The sequence below is a fragment of the Phoxinus phoxinus genome, assembly GCF_949152265.1.
Source record: "Phoxinus phoxinus genome assembly, chromosome: 12".
Classification (NCBI taxonomy): domain Eukaryota; kingdom Metazoa; phylum Chordata; class Actinopteri; order Cypriniformes; family Leuciscidae; genus Phoxinus; species Phoxinus phoxinus.
This window is the reverse complement of record NC_136887.1, coordinates 32,975,311-32,992,236: the sequence shown is the minus strand read 5'-3', so window position 1 is coordinate 32,992,236 and position 16,926 is coordinate 32,975,311. Positions and strand designations below refer to the sequence as shown.

The 16,926-nt window shown below is 37.8% G+C and overlaps 1 protein-coding gene across 2 annotated transcripts in view; it reads left to right on the top strand.

Moving 5' to 3' along the window:
- diaph1 (diaphanous related formin 1) overlaps positions 1 to 11,446 on the top strand; it is a 101,653-nt gene extending 90,207 nt beyond the window's left edge. For both annotated transcript variants that reach the window (XM_079631660.1, XM_079631661.1), the window contains 3 exons: positions 1,075 to 1,216; positions 3,465 to 3,554; positions 9,534 to 11,446. In XM_079631660.1, the coding sequence (XP_079487786.1) occupies positions 1,075 to 1,216; positions 3,465 to 3,554; positions 9,534 to 9,721 (420 nt within the window). In that variant the 3' untranslated portion in view covers positions 9,722 to 11,446. The remainder of the gene's footprint in view (positions 1 to 1,074; positions 1,217 to 3,464; positions 3,555 to 9,533) is intronic.
- Positions 11,447 to 16,926: the final 5,480 nt, after the last annotated feature.

The window sequence follows — 16,926 nt, the reverse complement described above, 5'->3', positions numbered from 1 at the left end:
GTTAGTCGCGGACGCTAGCTCTCTGCATCTCGAAAACACAACGCTGATATTGATCCTCGTTTTAGTTCTTCTTTTGTCCCAAAGTCTGCCATTATCCATAATGGTTGAACGAAACGACAACAGCGCGAGCGCGCCGCTAGACGTTACGCACTATGCAGTTGTCCACGTCTGTCGCCATGGTTACTATGGCAGTACTACGAGTGGAAACCAGGGGTAGCACGGATATTACGTCAGTGACAGGCGACAAGTGAACAGGGATTCTGGGACAGCCAGTTATTTAAAATTGGAATTTTTCTAAATTAAAAATCTTTGGGAACTTTTGGAATATTGCAAGTACACAACTGCAGGAAATATATCAATGTTTTATTACAAAATTCTTACATATTGTACCTTTAAGCTGTTTTCTGTGATTGTGTGGGCACTTCTGAATAACACAATGCAGTAAATGGTCAAATAATAAAAAAATAAGCTGAATAACTCTGAATTCTGATTTCATAACTCGCAATTGCACAATTGTAACTTTTGTAACACTATAGATGTCTTTACTCTCACTTTTGATCAATTGAATCCATCCTTGCTGAATAAGAGTATTAATTTAAATCACCCCAAACTTTTAAACCGTAGAGCATTTATATTTCTGTGTAGTCAGTACCAGTGTGTGTGTGTGTGTGTGTGTGTGTGTGTGTGTGTGTGTGTGTGTGTGTGTGTGCGCATGCGTGCATGTATGTATGAGTGTGTGTGTGCGCATGCGCGCGCGTGCATGCGTGCATGTATGTGTGCGTATGAGTGTGTGCATGCGTGTCCGAGTGTGTGTGTAGCATATGGTTCAGTCATCAGTCTGTGTTTAGTATATTAAAACAGACTTTTGTCTAGACATACTTGCATTCTCTCGGTCGTAAGGGAGCAGAGACTCCATGGCAAAAACACACACTTTATGATCTTATCTGTGCTGTGATTTCACCTGTTCATCGTAACGCTTTATAACTTTATATTCTCCTCAGCTGAACGAACGGAATCTGAATCCGAGATCTTGAGTTCAGCTCTTCCTCACTGCATACATGTGTTTTTTTACAGCAAGCGGTGAAAGAGAACCAGAAACGGAAAGAAGCAGAGGAGAAGATTCGTCGAGCCAAACTGGCAAAAGAGAAAGCGGAAAAAGAGAAAGAGGAGAAACAGAAGAGAATGAACGCTGGACAGATACTCAACATCAATGATGGTAAAGATTCAGTCTGTGTTCTCTCTCTCTCTCTCTCTCTCTCTCTCTCTCTCTCTCTCTCTCTCTCTCTCTCTCTCTCTCTCTCTCTCTCTCTCTCTCTCTCTCTCTCTCTCTCTCTCTCTCTCTCTCTCTGACCTACTTTTCTCGTCTGGCTGTAGTTTAAAACTTTCTGGGCAAATGACTGCAGACGTGTGTGTGTGTTTGAGGGAGGTTGATAGTTAATTAGTTAGTTCATTAGCTAACGTATCAATATATTTACAGCTTTTATTAATCTTTGTTGATATTAGTTCATATAAATAATGAATTAACATGAACAATGAAAAACCTAAACTAATCGTAATGGATAACTAATAGTTATAGTTAATCAGCTTTATTATCTAGGTGCCACGGGGTAACTGGTAATCTATGAGGTTTGATTTGCATACAGGTGGCTGATTTGAAAGTCAGTTGAAAGAACACACACACACACACACACACACACACATGTATGTTCTTTCCAGAAGACTACAGAGATCTGCATGCATGAGAATCTGTTTGCCCCCCCCCCCCCTCTCTCTCTCTCTCTCACACACACACACACACACACACACACACACAGAGAGAGAGGGTTCATTGAACTCTCAGGGTTGGATTTTTGCAATGTTTGGCCTCGACATTCCCACATTCTCAAACACGCACACATACACACGTTATCTTTAGTTTAGCAGTCAAACCCTGAGAATTCGATAAATCAAAAGTGTTTCTCACATTAGTCTCCGCAGTTCCTGTGGACGGTCAGTAGGTGTCAGTGTTGTGTGACAGATTCTCTGTGTGTGCAGACACAGTCAGACAGATGTGATGGTCAGCACTGTGATGATGCTCGTGTGTGTGTGTGTGTGTGTGTGTGTGATGGCTGATGATGTGTAATGCGTGATGTGAGAGCGGCAGATATTCATCCAGAACGTGTCATGAGGGGCACAGTTTACAAAAACTGACCGTGGCCATAAAGAAGAGTTTCTACCAATACCCCAGTTACTGGGTATGAATGATGCACGAGTTTATGAAATATAATTGAACTGTTAAAATATAAAGATTTTAGAAGTATGATCATTGTTGCTGTAATTGGCCACCACGTATTCATCAAATTAGTGTTTAAATGGTCCCGCATTGTAATATATTTTTAATGTTCAAATATTCCATGTGGTCTCTCAATGACAAAAACTACATGCACAATAATTAATCAAATTTAAATAAATAAAATTAATTAATGTGTATATATAAAATTATATATGTATTTAGGTTGACACAATACTGGAGGGAAACACTTATTGTGTCTGTTCTAAAATAGAACTCTTAATTTTTCCATTTTCCAGTGATATATGTATTAAATAATATATTATTCAGATTTAATAAGTAATATGCAGCAGGGAGAAAATCTCAGCAGATCAGATGTGCTGTTCCTATAACACACCTCACGGTGGTGTGTGTGCACTGCAAACAGCTCTGTGTGTGTGTGTGTGTTTGTGTGTATAAGAGAGAGAGAGAGAGATCTAGGTTGTCAGGTCAGACGCATAACCATCTGGCTGCAGATTTTCTGGGGATTACAGTGAGACTAGCTGTGTGTGTGTGTGTGTGTGTGTGTGTGTATGGGCTGCAGTGTTCAAGGTTTTTTTGTGTGTGTGCGCGCACATGCACATTTATGAAGAATAGTGTGTTTGTGTGTGTTTATTGGGGGAGGTGTGTGTGTGTGTATGGGGGGCAGGGAAATTAGATCCATAAATCTTTAACCCCATGTTGTCCAGAGAGGATGTGATTGAAACCATCTGTCTACACACACACACACACACACACACACAACCCTGAAATCATTCACCATATCAAGTGGATTGAAATCAAGCCACATGCTTTTAACAAACTATTTTACACAAACAAAATGTTTTCAGGTCATACATTCCTTCCCATCGTGTGTGTGTGTGTGTGTGTGTGTGTGTGTGGTTCAGTTATGTAGGCCAACACTGTGCATCAGTGTGTGTAAGGTAGGGGGCGCTGTCTGCTGTAACTGGTGTCTCTGAGGATGTTTACATTCCCATGATCCTTTGCTCCCCTCTCATCTGATGTCACTGTAGCTGAGACTGTTGCTCTCTGGTTCTACAGTTCTGCATGTGTTGCAGCAGTAATACTTCACATGAGTGTGTGTGTGTGTTTCAGATAGTGATGGTGAGGCCATTATTGATGTCTAATATTAATAGTGTTTTTGTGTGTTTTTCAGATGGAGATGAGACTGGTATCATGGATGGTCTGTTGGAGGCGCTGCAGTCTGGAGCCGCTTTCAAGAGGAAGAGAGGACCACGTCAAGCAGGTAACACACACACACACACACACACACGCATCATTACAGTTAATTTGTCAGATGTGCAGTTATTGCTGGTATTGAAGGAATGCAGAAAAGTTTAAATTGTGAAAAACTTGCACAGTAACAGATACAACAACTACATGGAGAGTGGACACACACACAGGTTTGTGGGTTTGATTTCCACGGAAAGCATGATGAAATGTTTCGTTTAAATTCAGTGTAAGTTGCTTTGGATAAAAGTGTCGGCCCAATGCACAAATGCAAATGTACAGTAGCATTCAAAAGTTTGGGGTAATCTATGCATTAAGCAAACATAACATTACAAATGCCTTTTACTTTATTACTATTTTAAATAAATTCTGTTTCTGGTTATCAAATAATTCAGAAAAAAATATCACAGTTATTACAAAAATATGAAGTTGCATTCATAATAATCATAAATGTTTCTTGAGCAGCAAATCATCCTATTATACTGATTTCTGCAGGATCATGTGACACTGAAGACTGGAGTAATGATGCTGAAAATTCAGCTTTGATCACATTATATTTTAAAATATATTAGCATAGAAAACGGGTATTTTGCTATTTCACCATATTGCTGTTTTTACTGTATTTTTCGTTAAATAAATGCAGCCTTGGTGAGCAGAAATACTTTTTTCAAAAACATAAAAAAAAATCTTACATACCCCAAACTTTTGAACAGTAATGTATTTTTGAAGGAAAACACGAATTCAATGTGTTTCAATAGATAGATGTATAGTTCAGAATTACAGTTGTACACAAACTATGTGTGTTTTATGTTCCCGTGTGTGTGTGTGGATCTGTTGTTGAATGAATCCAGATGTGCTGCTATGTGGCAATAATGACCATACACACAATCCCCCCGCCTTCACTTTCCCGCGCTTTATCTTTTGAATTTATTTCCATGGCAAACTCTCTTTCTGTTTTCACCCCTTTATTCCTCTCTTCTCTCTGGTCATTTTTTACTTGACCATCTTATATTCCCTCTCTTTCTCTCACATACGTTTATTCCTCTGTATCTCTGTACAGTCTTTACTCTGTTTACTTTGCTGCTTCAGACCGTATATTTTCCTTGGAATCGTGTGTGTGTGTGTGTGTGTGTGTGTGTGTGGCATGAGTCATCAGTGGTGTTGTATTTTTAGCTTTCCTGAAGCAGCCTCCACACAAGCAATGTTCCAAAACCTAGTGAGCTCCCTTCCTAGACAGCATGTTAAGGCGTCCTCAATGGTTTAAAGGTTGTTCCAAAATTATGCTGCCGTTTAAAATGCTTTGAGTTAGTGAGTTATAGCCTTTGTAGACGTTTCAAATCATTTAGAACGCTGCCTTTGAAGGGAGCTGCCTATGTAGACGGCGCAAACGGAGCAACACACGGCACATGTGACTCAACCCCTCAACATATGCCACACACACATACCAACACACACCCATTCTGACCACTTGTGCGTTCTGCATATGTATGCGTTCACTCGAACACACACACACACACACACACACACACAGTGTAGATGCCTTTAGACAGACCGCAGGCATGCAGTGTGGAGACAGGAGACGCCCTGTAACCTCTGACCTCTGACCCTCTGCATAATGAGTCATCAGCCAATCAGAGAGATGCTGAGCGACAGACGGCAGCTGCTCCTTACAAATACACAAAATACATTTAAGTTGCGAATGCATTCATAAAAACGCGTCATTACTGACATAAATCTGTTTAGTATATTAGAAGAAAATAACCAAAAGATAAATTGAATAATAATAAATAAAGATATATAATATATAAATATATTTTAAATATTACAGTATTTATATATATATATATAAAAAAATAATAATAAAAAAAAAAAAAAAAAAAAAAAATATATATATATATATATATATATATATATATATATATATATATATATATATATATATACACACACTTAAATGTGTACTTTTCTACACTTAATCTAAAAAACAAAGTTTATTTTTTTTGTTGAATATCATATTTGATACATCAGACTTTTATGGCCTGATGAATTTACTATATTATATCTATACTATATCATATACTCTGAATAAAGTGTCTGTGTTTTTTCATTAAGGCACAAACTGATCAAAAATATTAAATTTTCTGCAGATGCTGATATTTATATGACCAACAAGTCTGATGAAATTCTGATGCTTGTAATGTAAATCAATGAGACTTTATAACAGTGTAGAAGACTAGATCAAATGCATATGAATATCAGCAGTTACTCTATATCGCCAATAATGTCTTAGTAAGATGATATTTGAATGCTTCGTTTTATGTTTTAAAACCTATAATACAATGCAATATAATGATGATTAAGATATGAACAAATAAACTTTCCTCAAAGGCCTGATGATCATATTTGATACTCACATTTTAACAAGATTTTAATATATATATATATATATTTGGATAAACAAGTAAACCCAAGTTGTTTTAGACCAGTAAGTGTTCATCTTGAAATATTACTAAGAAAAAGTTAAATGTTTACTTTTGAGAAATCCATAATAACAATGAAGCTCAAGCTGAAGGGGGACGTTTTACTATTAACGTAAAAGGCCTTATACTTGTTAAAGAAACAACTTTGTCATATCAAATATGATCCAGCAGGCTCTATAGGGTTAAACTAGTCAAAGCAGTCACACACTCCTCAGTTGAGGATAATGGGTGTTAGTCAGGATAGACACTATATTTCATTTTGAAGTGAAGGAAAGCAAGGCTGTGACAGATGTTTCCAGAAACTGTCATAAAAACTTTGGACTTTAGATGTCGTATTTTTTTCAAGTGCTACATGATTTGGCACACACTCATCCTAGTCTCGTGCTGTTTAGGACTGAAAGTATGCAAATTGGGATGTAGCCGGTGTGGGTGTGTCTGTTTTTAGACCCTTCATTAATATACACACATCTGCCGTGTCGTGACCCCACACACACACACTCCTGACTCCTCGACGAAAGACACTTTAACATAAAAGACACACACAGACTAATACAAAGAGCCAGAGACGCACCCGTGCCCATCTCACAATATCACTTTATAGAGACACCAAACTCTCAAACACTGCCAGATGTCCACACACACACACACACACACACACACACACACACACTCCTTTGTCCAGCTCACAGACACTGAGACAGACACACCCTCTCTTTAACCATCCTACGAAAAGAGCAACACACACTCCTGTTGTCAGCAGAACAATACCACACACTTAATCTTGTTAGACGCACCACATTCTCACTTGTTTTTCAGGACAAATATATAAACGTTCTTAAATCAAGGTATTATTTACTTGAGTGAAAACATTACTTAATATTTTAAGTCTTGTTTAAAAAAAAGGATCAAATTAAGTGCTTAAAACAGAAATGGAGAACGAAACAGTCTTGTTTTCACTTTGAATTCAGTTTATTTTTCTGACCCCATTAGCAGATTTTTTTCTAGTTTTAAACATAAACTCACATCATTTTGACACATTTTTTTAGAAAACAAGATTTAATATATTTTGTTATTTTCCTTCCCAAGTAAATGCATATTGCTTTAATAGTGTGTGTGTGTGTGTGTGTGTGTGTGTGTGTGTGTGTGTGTGTGTGTGTGTGTGTGTGTGTGTGTGTGTGTGTGTGTGTGTGTGTGTGTGTGTGTGTGTGTGTGTGTGTGTGTGTGTGTGTGTGTGTGTGTATAAGAAAATGGTTTTCTGCAGTGCCTCTTGCTTCACAGGGAGCTCAACACTTCCTAACACTGTGAAATCATTCTTATTTTTAACTTCATTACCCTGATGATAATTATCTCTGCTCTTTTCACACCCAGACTGTCTGAATCTCACACACACACACACACACTAGCAGCAGTAAGAAGTGTGATGAACAGTTCTGTTCATAAGTTCAGGATGCAAAACACGCATGCGAATGACAGGAGAGTGTGAAGAGTCTGTTGAGATGTGAATCTGTCATTATGTGGCCGTTTATATAATGTTTACTCTCTCTCACTCCTTCTCCACTAGTTAAAGAAGTTTTGTTTTTAAGTGCGTTTTGCATATAACACACACAATTTGTTTTAATAATATATAATATGCCACAGGGATAATTAAAAATAAACTTTTATTCCCATCATGCTTTCCCATTTTTTTTTTTCGTTTTTCTGACCCCGCATAGGCAGATGTTTTTTTGTTTTAAGCCTAAACTCATTTTCTAAAGAATTTATCAAAATTAAGTAATACTTAATGATATTTGTAATAGAAAACAAACTCTTTGATCCATGGATCAAAAATAACTGACGTATTGTGATCTTGTATTATATTATAATAACTTTAGTAGTTTTAATAAGAATCAGTGTATATTTAATTCATGCACTGAAGACTATGCAGTGTTTTAAATGTTAACTTAATGACTATTTTGACTACTTATTGTTTAATGCAATTCTGTGTTTTACATTGTGCACATAGATCAAGTCCATAGGCGTATTCCAGTCTGGATATTCTCCATAGCACTTCTCAAAAATAGGAAGATCACGACTCAGATCATGATTGTTTGTTATAAGATATTTTAAACCGGACTTGAACGGGATACTATTAGTATTTAATGAATAATAAACTGGGTTAAGAGAATGTTTTAACTACAAAAAAAAAAAATCTTACATGCTTCACCTTTAAACATTAAACATTTTCTGATTGACTGTTACTTTGCCTTTCTAGAACATGCTGAATAATATAACTTACCATCATTATATTGGTATTTTGGCTGAAACTATGGTTACAGCTGTAAATGTTTATAAGCGTCCCATCTGTCTGACACTCATAACCTGAAGCTATAATCACACTCATAACCTGATAATCACTCCCATAACGACTTTCTCCTCAACAGACTCAGTGCTGTCCTTATCACAGCTCACACTGGACATCTGCTGGGTAACGTGTGTGTGTGTGTGTGTGTGTGTATCGCTCTGCATGCTTTGTTACAGATGTTTGTTCAGAGATTGTTATCAGTAGCACTGGGAATTCGGTGTGTGTGTGTGTGGAACAACCCTCTGCATGGTTGTGATTTGCATACAGGCTGGAGAATGTGAATGAAATATGACATTCTCAGACAATATTCTCATATGAGTGTCTCACCGCACGAGTTTAGTTCTGCAGCCGTACTCGTGTGTGTGTGTGTGTGTGTGTGTGTGTGAACACTTGACAGTCTCCTACTGATCTAAATAAACCAACATGGCGGCCAGCGCACATAAATGATGACATATATGATACTCTGCAGCTTTCTCTTGTCTCAGGATATGAATCTGATGGGTGTTTATAGGAATATTACAGGTTGTTTTCAATTATTAATGTGGATGAACTGCATGTGTGGCATCTTTTGAATAACCGCGCACATCTATACAAATTAAATTGAGTCAACATTAAACTAAATGAAGCTGAATAATGACACTATTATCGTTGTCACTATTAGAGCAGCTTTAGGGCTGAAATTGTATTCGTTTCATAACCGAAGAACTTTGCAACAATAATGCTGTGATTTTCCTGTTTATTAATGTGAAGCTGCTTTTGAGTGATCATTATTGTATGAAGCACTATATAAATACATAAATGTGATTTGACACATCCCTCAGCTGCTGGACAGATTACAGTAAATGTACAATAATAATGCTGAAAAACATGCTGGATTCAGGCATATCACACATTTACATGTTAGGGATTTAACAACAATGTGTTTTTACATTTATGCTTTTAAACTTCCAATCTGTTAAGCTTATTTTGTATTATTGTAAAATATGGTGAGTTTGTTTTTATAACTGAGGAACGAGTTCATTAATTTGAAAATAACCAGGAATATTCCTATAAAAAGGTAAGTTGCTGGTTGTTTTTGAACCTTTGAAGTGTGGCCTTCCCAGCATGACTTGCGTGAAACAGAATTGTTTACAATTATTATTATTTAGACTTTTATTTTCCCATTCTGTTTCAGCCAACAATCGGAGAGGAGCCGGTCAGGCCGTGACAAACCTTCTCGCCAAAGAGCTTCTTCAGGAGAGCGCCCCGTCCAGTGCCATGAAGAAGAGCCGACTGACCGCGGAGGACAGGAAGGAGTCGACTCCCGAGGACACGGGCTCGCTGGAGGATCTCTTAGATGACGCTCCGCTGCGCTCAAATTAAACACTTCCTCTGCTGGATAAAAGACAGAATGTGTTTTAAGGGACCAAATCTGCGAGGGCGGGGCTCTCGCTAAGCCACACCCCCTTGAGTGAGTCCATACGGCTTCCTATTGGCCGTCACACAGGAGGAGCGGCTTCGTCGTGTCACTTCACTCATTTTGTCCTTTTCTAGCCTCTTTCGCTCTACACGCAAGATTTCCTCTGTTCATCTCTCCCATCATGCTTTCTGCAAGATTCCAAAGATTTGTATATAGATTCAGCAGAGCTTCCTCTTCTCTCCGGGTTCCCGTTCAGAACATCTGTTCTGCTTCAACTTTTTTTGTGTTGTTCTTGTCTTTGAAACATATCACGTGGCTGAATGTTTGAAATGAGTTACGTTATTGTTCTCGAAGCGCACCGTGCCAATAATGTCGAGCCCATACATGCACGTTCGGTTGGTGTGTGTGCTTGAGGTGTTCCCACTGAGGTTCTGTAGCCCGTCACGAGAGTTAAAGAAGGTCTGGTACCTGTTCACGAGATTAGTTCTCTCTTCTGTCGCTCTCTGTTTATTCTGTCGTTTTAAGTGAATTATGTTGTTTAAATCTCGCTTATAAAATATAAATCCAGTCTCGTATCAATTATTGCGTTGAATTAAATGTCACGGTTTATGCAAAAACTGTTTTCGTGTCAAATCGATAAAAAACATGCATAAATCGCACCGTCGAATTCAATGCAATGAATGACTTCACAACTGTTTTATGAAATAATTGTTTGTTAATCGCTGCACTGCCTAAACTTTCATATGCTCGGTTTCGTGGCGTCCGTCATGTGTGTGTGTGAAGTGCTGTAGTCCATCTACTGTTTACTGTAACTGCTGATACACACACTCATTTTCATCCGTGTCGTTTCATCATCACAAGCTAGATCAATGTCATGTACATGGCGTGTAAAAACTGTAAAATACGTTCATTTTGAGGGCAAAACTAACATTGACAAGACCTTTGGCATTTATTTCTCTGGTAAGCAGTTTGATCGAGCCAATGTGAGGGACGGTAGCAGAACTTGTTCAAACCTGCAGATTTATTAGACTGGAGTCTTCGCGAGATGAGCAAATACCCCTGTGTTTTACATCGACCTCTAACACTGTTCTGTGACCTCAGAGTTTCAGCTTTGCAATATGATTATGAATGTTGATGTTGGCTGAATGTTTGAGGGTAGAGATCACTGTTTAAAGCCAGAGCTCTGACTGCGTCCGTCAAGAAATCCTGAGACATTTTCTTCCAGATTATACTAAATTAAAACATATATATATATGCGTTTATGTAATGTGTGTAAAACATGACAATTTGCTGCCTAGACACCATCACATCTGAAAGAGCTCGAGGACGTCCTGTCTTTCCCCCCAGAGTTTTTGACGCCACATGTCCACTGGTTGAGTTTTTGTGGACTGATTTTGGAGACCCTGCAAGCCGACAGATTAACGGTTCATCGCACTGATGGGTGTGCAAGTATACGGCTTCACTTTCTTGGAAAAACTGGATAAAGATCACTGGAAAACCGAGGAGACTTTGCGTTTTCTTTGTTTTGATGTTTTTTTATTAACAGTTTTTCTGTCATTTTTATTGTTGATTGTTTTAGAGATTGTATTGGTGAGATCCATTTGGTCAAATTGTGGATATTGTGTTTTGACTGTAGAGATGTTTATTCTGGTTATCTTAACCTACACCATTAAATTCTTTAATACTTATTCTGTTTTAGTGTGTGTGTGTGTGTGTTCATGAACAGATTTTGCTATCTTTGGAGGGACTAAAGTTCTGAAGAAGCCCACAGAAGAACAGCACAACACAGGACTCTGATAACCCTGCCCTGCCAGACAAAATGCTCAATAATTTGATCATTTTTTTTCCAAAAGGTGTGTTTTGGGGTTATGCTTGTAGTAACTGAAATCTGCTAAAAAAAAAACATACATACAGATATTTGCACAAAAAAATTGACAAACTAAATGTACTCCATTTATGAAATTGATGGCTCTATCAGACTGAAAAGCCATAATGTACACACACTCAATCCGAGCTCGACCCCGGTGTCAACCGCTGAATCTGACTCTCCTCAATCGGGTTAACATGCAGTGTTGTGATGCGTGTGTTTACATGTGGTTTACGTCATACGAACGTGTGTGTTTATTTATGTCTCATGTCTTATGAACTGGTCAGTGGATGAGACTAAATATTTTCTAATAAAGCTCGTCTGACATAAATGTGCACTGCACATGTGTTAAAGTTTTGCTCAGAATGCATTGTAAATGGATTGCAATGTTCATACAAACAGAACTTTCAGAATATGAAATCTAATACAAACGTGTGGTAACATTGAAGGAACGTGTGTGTGTGTGTGTGTAATTTGGTATGACGGGTACAGCATTTATTTGACATTCCTGTGTGTGCATCTGTGCGCTGGTTTTATGTCTCATGAGTGTGGAAAAAATGCAGCTATGATTTGGAATTTCCTCTACACACACACACGCACACACACACACACCGAGTTCTCTGTTACTGCTCACATACAGACAGAAGTAGAGATCATTCCTCCTATAACACATGCGTGTGTTTGTAAGTTGTTTGGCGCGTGTGTTAATGGGTTAGATGTTTCTGTCGTGTTCTGGGAAGTTCTCAGAGGTATGTGGGCTTCTTTTATAAGAGATTTCCATGAGACGGGGAGTTGGGAAAAGGGTGGAATGTTTACTCTGGAATCTCTCCATTCCCTGTAACCACACGATTATTCCTCTAAGAATAGATCGAACTCATCCACAGATTGTTAACCAGAGCAACTTCTGGGATGTTTCTCACCCTCTCTTGTGTTGGACTCTTGCTAATGCTTGGTGTCAGGGGTTTGCTCAAATCACTAACCCAGGACGAATAACAGCGGAGGACGCTGACAACCCTGGCCTGCAAAACAAGTGTCAATAATTGGATGAAAAATGTCCAAAAGGTGTGTTTTGGGTTACGCTTGTAGTGACTGAAATCTGCAAAAAAAACATGGTAATGCGATGGGACTTTTGAGACTTTTTGATTAGTGTCATACAGATATTTGTAAAAAAATTATTAGGACGAACTATATGTACTCAAATAATCAATTTATAATCTAATTATGGAATATGACCGATGGTGTTTTGTGAATTGTAGTTGAAATAGTTTTTTTTTGTTGTTGTTGTTGTTGTTTTTTGTTAGTTAATAAAAATACAGTTGTTCGTTCATGTTAGTACACAGGGCATTAACTGTTAATGTTTGATTTTAAAAATGTATTAGTAAAAATAAATTAATATCAAGATTAATAAATGCTGTAGATATATTGTTTGCTTTTAGTTCATGTTAACTCTAGTTAAATAATATTAAAAATGAAAGCTTAAAGGAACACTCCGACTTTTTGGGACTTTAGCCTATTCAACTTATCCCCCAGAGTTAGATAAGTCCATACATACCTTTTTCATCTCCGTGCGTGATATAAGTCTGTTTGACGCACCCACTGCTAGCCTAGCTTAGCACAAAGACTGGATGTAAATGGTTGCAGCTAGCATACTAATCCAAATAAGTGACAAACTAACGCAAACATTTTCCTATTTACATGTTGTGATTTGTATAGTCACAGAGTGTACAAAAAACAAAGTCACATGAGACACAGACATATTTTAACTGTAGAAATACTGGGAACTATATTCCCTCATTTCCCTGAAGGCAAAGCACTGCTACTTGGGCGGAGTGATAACCGCAGCACCTGAGACGCGCTCTGAACGAACTCTCTGCTCCTCACCACGGCGCGTCTCAGGTGCTGCGGTTATCACTCCGCCCAAGTAGCAGTGCTTCGCCTTCAGAGAATATAGTTCCCAGTATTTATACAGTTAAAATATGTCTGCGTCTCATTTGACTTTGTTTTTTGTACACTCTGTGACTATACAAATCACAACATGTAAATAGGAAAATGTTTGTGTTATTTTGTCACTTATTTGGATTAGTATGCTAGCTGCAACCATTTACATCCAGTCTTTGTGCTAAGCTAGGCTAGCGGTGGGTGCGTCAAACAGACTTATAGCACGCACGGAGATGAAAAGGGTATGTATGGACTTATCTAACTCTGGGGGATAAGTTGAATAGGCTAAAGTCCCAAAAAGTCGGAGTGTTCCTTTAAAGTGTTACTAATTTTTTTTAAATTAGATTCATAAATCGAATTAAAATAAAAACTGAACAAAAATAAAAGCTAATTCAAAATAATAATAATAAATGCTATAATAGTATTAAAATACTAATATAACACTGAGCCAACAACACTCACTTTTCCTTCAGAAAAAAAAAATCGAGATCCAGATAGAAAGTGAAGTGAGAGACAGAATGAGAAAACTGGATTTATGGACTTAATACAGCTTAAAAAGATAAAAGTTGCTCAGAGTTCCTTTGTTCATTGTGTGTGTGTGTGTGTGTGTGTGTGTGTGTGTGTGTGTTGACATTTGCCTCCATTAAACACATTGTTTAGTCATTAAAGGCGTAGAATCTTGTGTGTTTCTCATGTCATTACAGAAGTCAGAACACACTCTTAATGTCTGGACTCCTTCATTTCCCCCTCTGCTTTTCTTCATCATCGTTGTGTGTGTTCTTCTTCTTCAGGAGTAATTGGCCAGAAGCATTGATGCTGTAATGAGCTCTGGAGCAGCCAGCCAATCAGGAGGCAGGAGCTGAGTTCTCAGGCTGCTGATTGGCTGGCTCAGTGTCACTGCGGTCTCCAGGTATCAGAGGGATTGTGGGAGAGTGTGTGTCTGTGTCTGGACACTGAAGGAAGGGTGGATGTCTAATTCAGCAGTCTTCATTCAGACTTTAGCAGTAGGCTACATTTGGATATGCAGTAGTTCTGGCATCTCTCCTAGTAAATTGCAGTTCATTTCAAAACTCCTTTAAATATGTTTTACTTAAAATATTGCTAAAACATCGAGTGTTTGATTCTTGAGTCTGCCTGTCCAGAGAGAGAACAGGAGACAGATATAAGAGAGAGAGAGAGAGAGAGAGATGGTAGATATATAATTTATGGTAGATGTAGTATTCATGAAATGTGCGAAAGCACACACAGTCACACACTGAATCTTTACCATCATTGATGTTAAGTATCTGTCCAGCGTTCATTCTCAAGTTGTTGATGAAGAAAGTGTTTCCAAACTCTTGCTGTCTTAACATTTAATCCTTAAAACTAGTATGTTTTTATGCTAGTACTTATTTTTGCTAAGCAGAAATGTACGTTTAAAAATTACTAGTAGGCCTACCTATTCAGTTCAAGATATGTTTGGGTCTAAAAAGTTACTGGTACTAAAAAATAAGTAGCTCAATTTTTTTAGTAAAGTATAATTAAGTAGCTACTAGACACTATTATAATTAGAAGTACTAGTATTCAAATAAATAAGAACTAGCAAATTAATAATAGCAGATGCATGTTTAAAGGATGAAATGTGGCTTAAACACGTGTGCTGGAGCTTGAGCTTCTCTGAAGGTCTGGATATGTTTTCATCTCTCAGACTGGCATAAAGTGATGTCGCAATAACTTGATGCTGATGAATTATACTTACAGGATAGACAGCATTAATTCGACACCAATGAAAACGAGAAGAGGAACCGTGTTCAGCCAATCAAATCAAAGCCACTGGACAGAAATCATAAAGATGTGGTCATTAGTGAGATTTTGCAGTCAAAAAGGTCCATTTTCCCAGTCAGTAGTGTAGCGATGGTGAAGCACAGCTCCCAAATAAAGCATTTTCCTGTTCAACATGGCAAACTCACGTGACCAACTTGAAGCCGATGCAAAATTTGTGCGGGAAATCTTTTGTTCGAGAATTTGTCAAACAACAGTAAATCCACATTAAATCAGGACCATTAATAATCCTTCACAGCCTCGTGTTCATTTGTGTGAATATCCCGCATCTGCTCTGACTAATGTCCATGTCCTGATGTCTGGATCTTCTCTTTCCATCACGGTCTCATTCTGTGTGACCTGAGAGATGACCTGAACAACTGACCCTTCAGAAAGAAAGAGAGGATCGCTCTCATTAGTTGACCTCGATGTTGACCTTTCTTTCTCTCTACAGGAAATAACTGTAGGATAGGACTTGATCTTCTACATGCTGGATTATGGGATAGAGTTTGAGTTCGTGTGTGAGAATGCTCTTCTGAAATGGGCAAATCGATTTTATTTATAATAAATGTGTCTAAAGTGACAGTAAAGAAAGTTATTTTAAAAAACAAAACATTGATATTTAAAAATAAATTCTGTTCTTTTGAACCTATACATCAAAGAGTCCAGATTTTTTATTTTTATTTTTTATCACCGTTTCTACAAAAATATTAAGCACTACAACATTGATAATAATTAATGTTTTTTGATCATCAAATCATCAATGATTTCTGAGGGATCATGTGACTGGAGTAATGATTCAAAAAATTCTGATTTGATCATAGGAATAAATTAATTTACTATTCACACAACAGTTTTTTTAAGTTTTAATAATATTTTACAATATTGCTGTTTTTACTGTATTTGATCAAATAAATGCAGCCTTGGTGAGCAGAAGAGACTGAAAAAACCCTGTTACCGACCCCAAACGTGACCGGTAGAGTATATTTAACAGATATTTCACTTCTGTGTTAAATGTGTGTGTTGTTTGATTTAATATGTATCCTGTACATTCTCATATAAACACTGTTTTAATGAGTAATCTGAGATGCATCTGCTTTTCACACTGAATGTCTTGTCCTCTTTTGTCCAAGATAATGTGGGGTGTGTGTGTGTGTGTGTGTGTGTGTGTGTGTGTGTGTGTGTGTGTGTGTGTGTGTGTGTGTGTCCTGGTAAACCCTATTATGAGGACAAAATGTCCCCACAAAGATGGCAATATCCGAAATCCTTGTCCAGGGACATTTTTTAGTTCCCATGAGGAAAACTGCTTATTAATCATACAGAATAATTTTTTTTGAAAGTGTAAAACTGCAGATAGTTGTGTGTGATGGGTTTGTTCAGGGGTGTGTTAGTGTAAGGGGACAGAATATACAGTTTGTACAGTATAACAAAATATTGTGTCTGGAAATTCTCCCATAAAACATGGAAACCCAACCGTGTGTGTGTGTGTGTGTTGCCCTTCAGGCTCTGTCTGTCTGCTGATCTGAGCACTGTGAACCACAATTGTGTGTGTGTGTGTGTGTG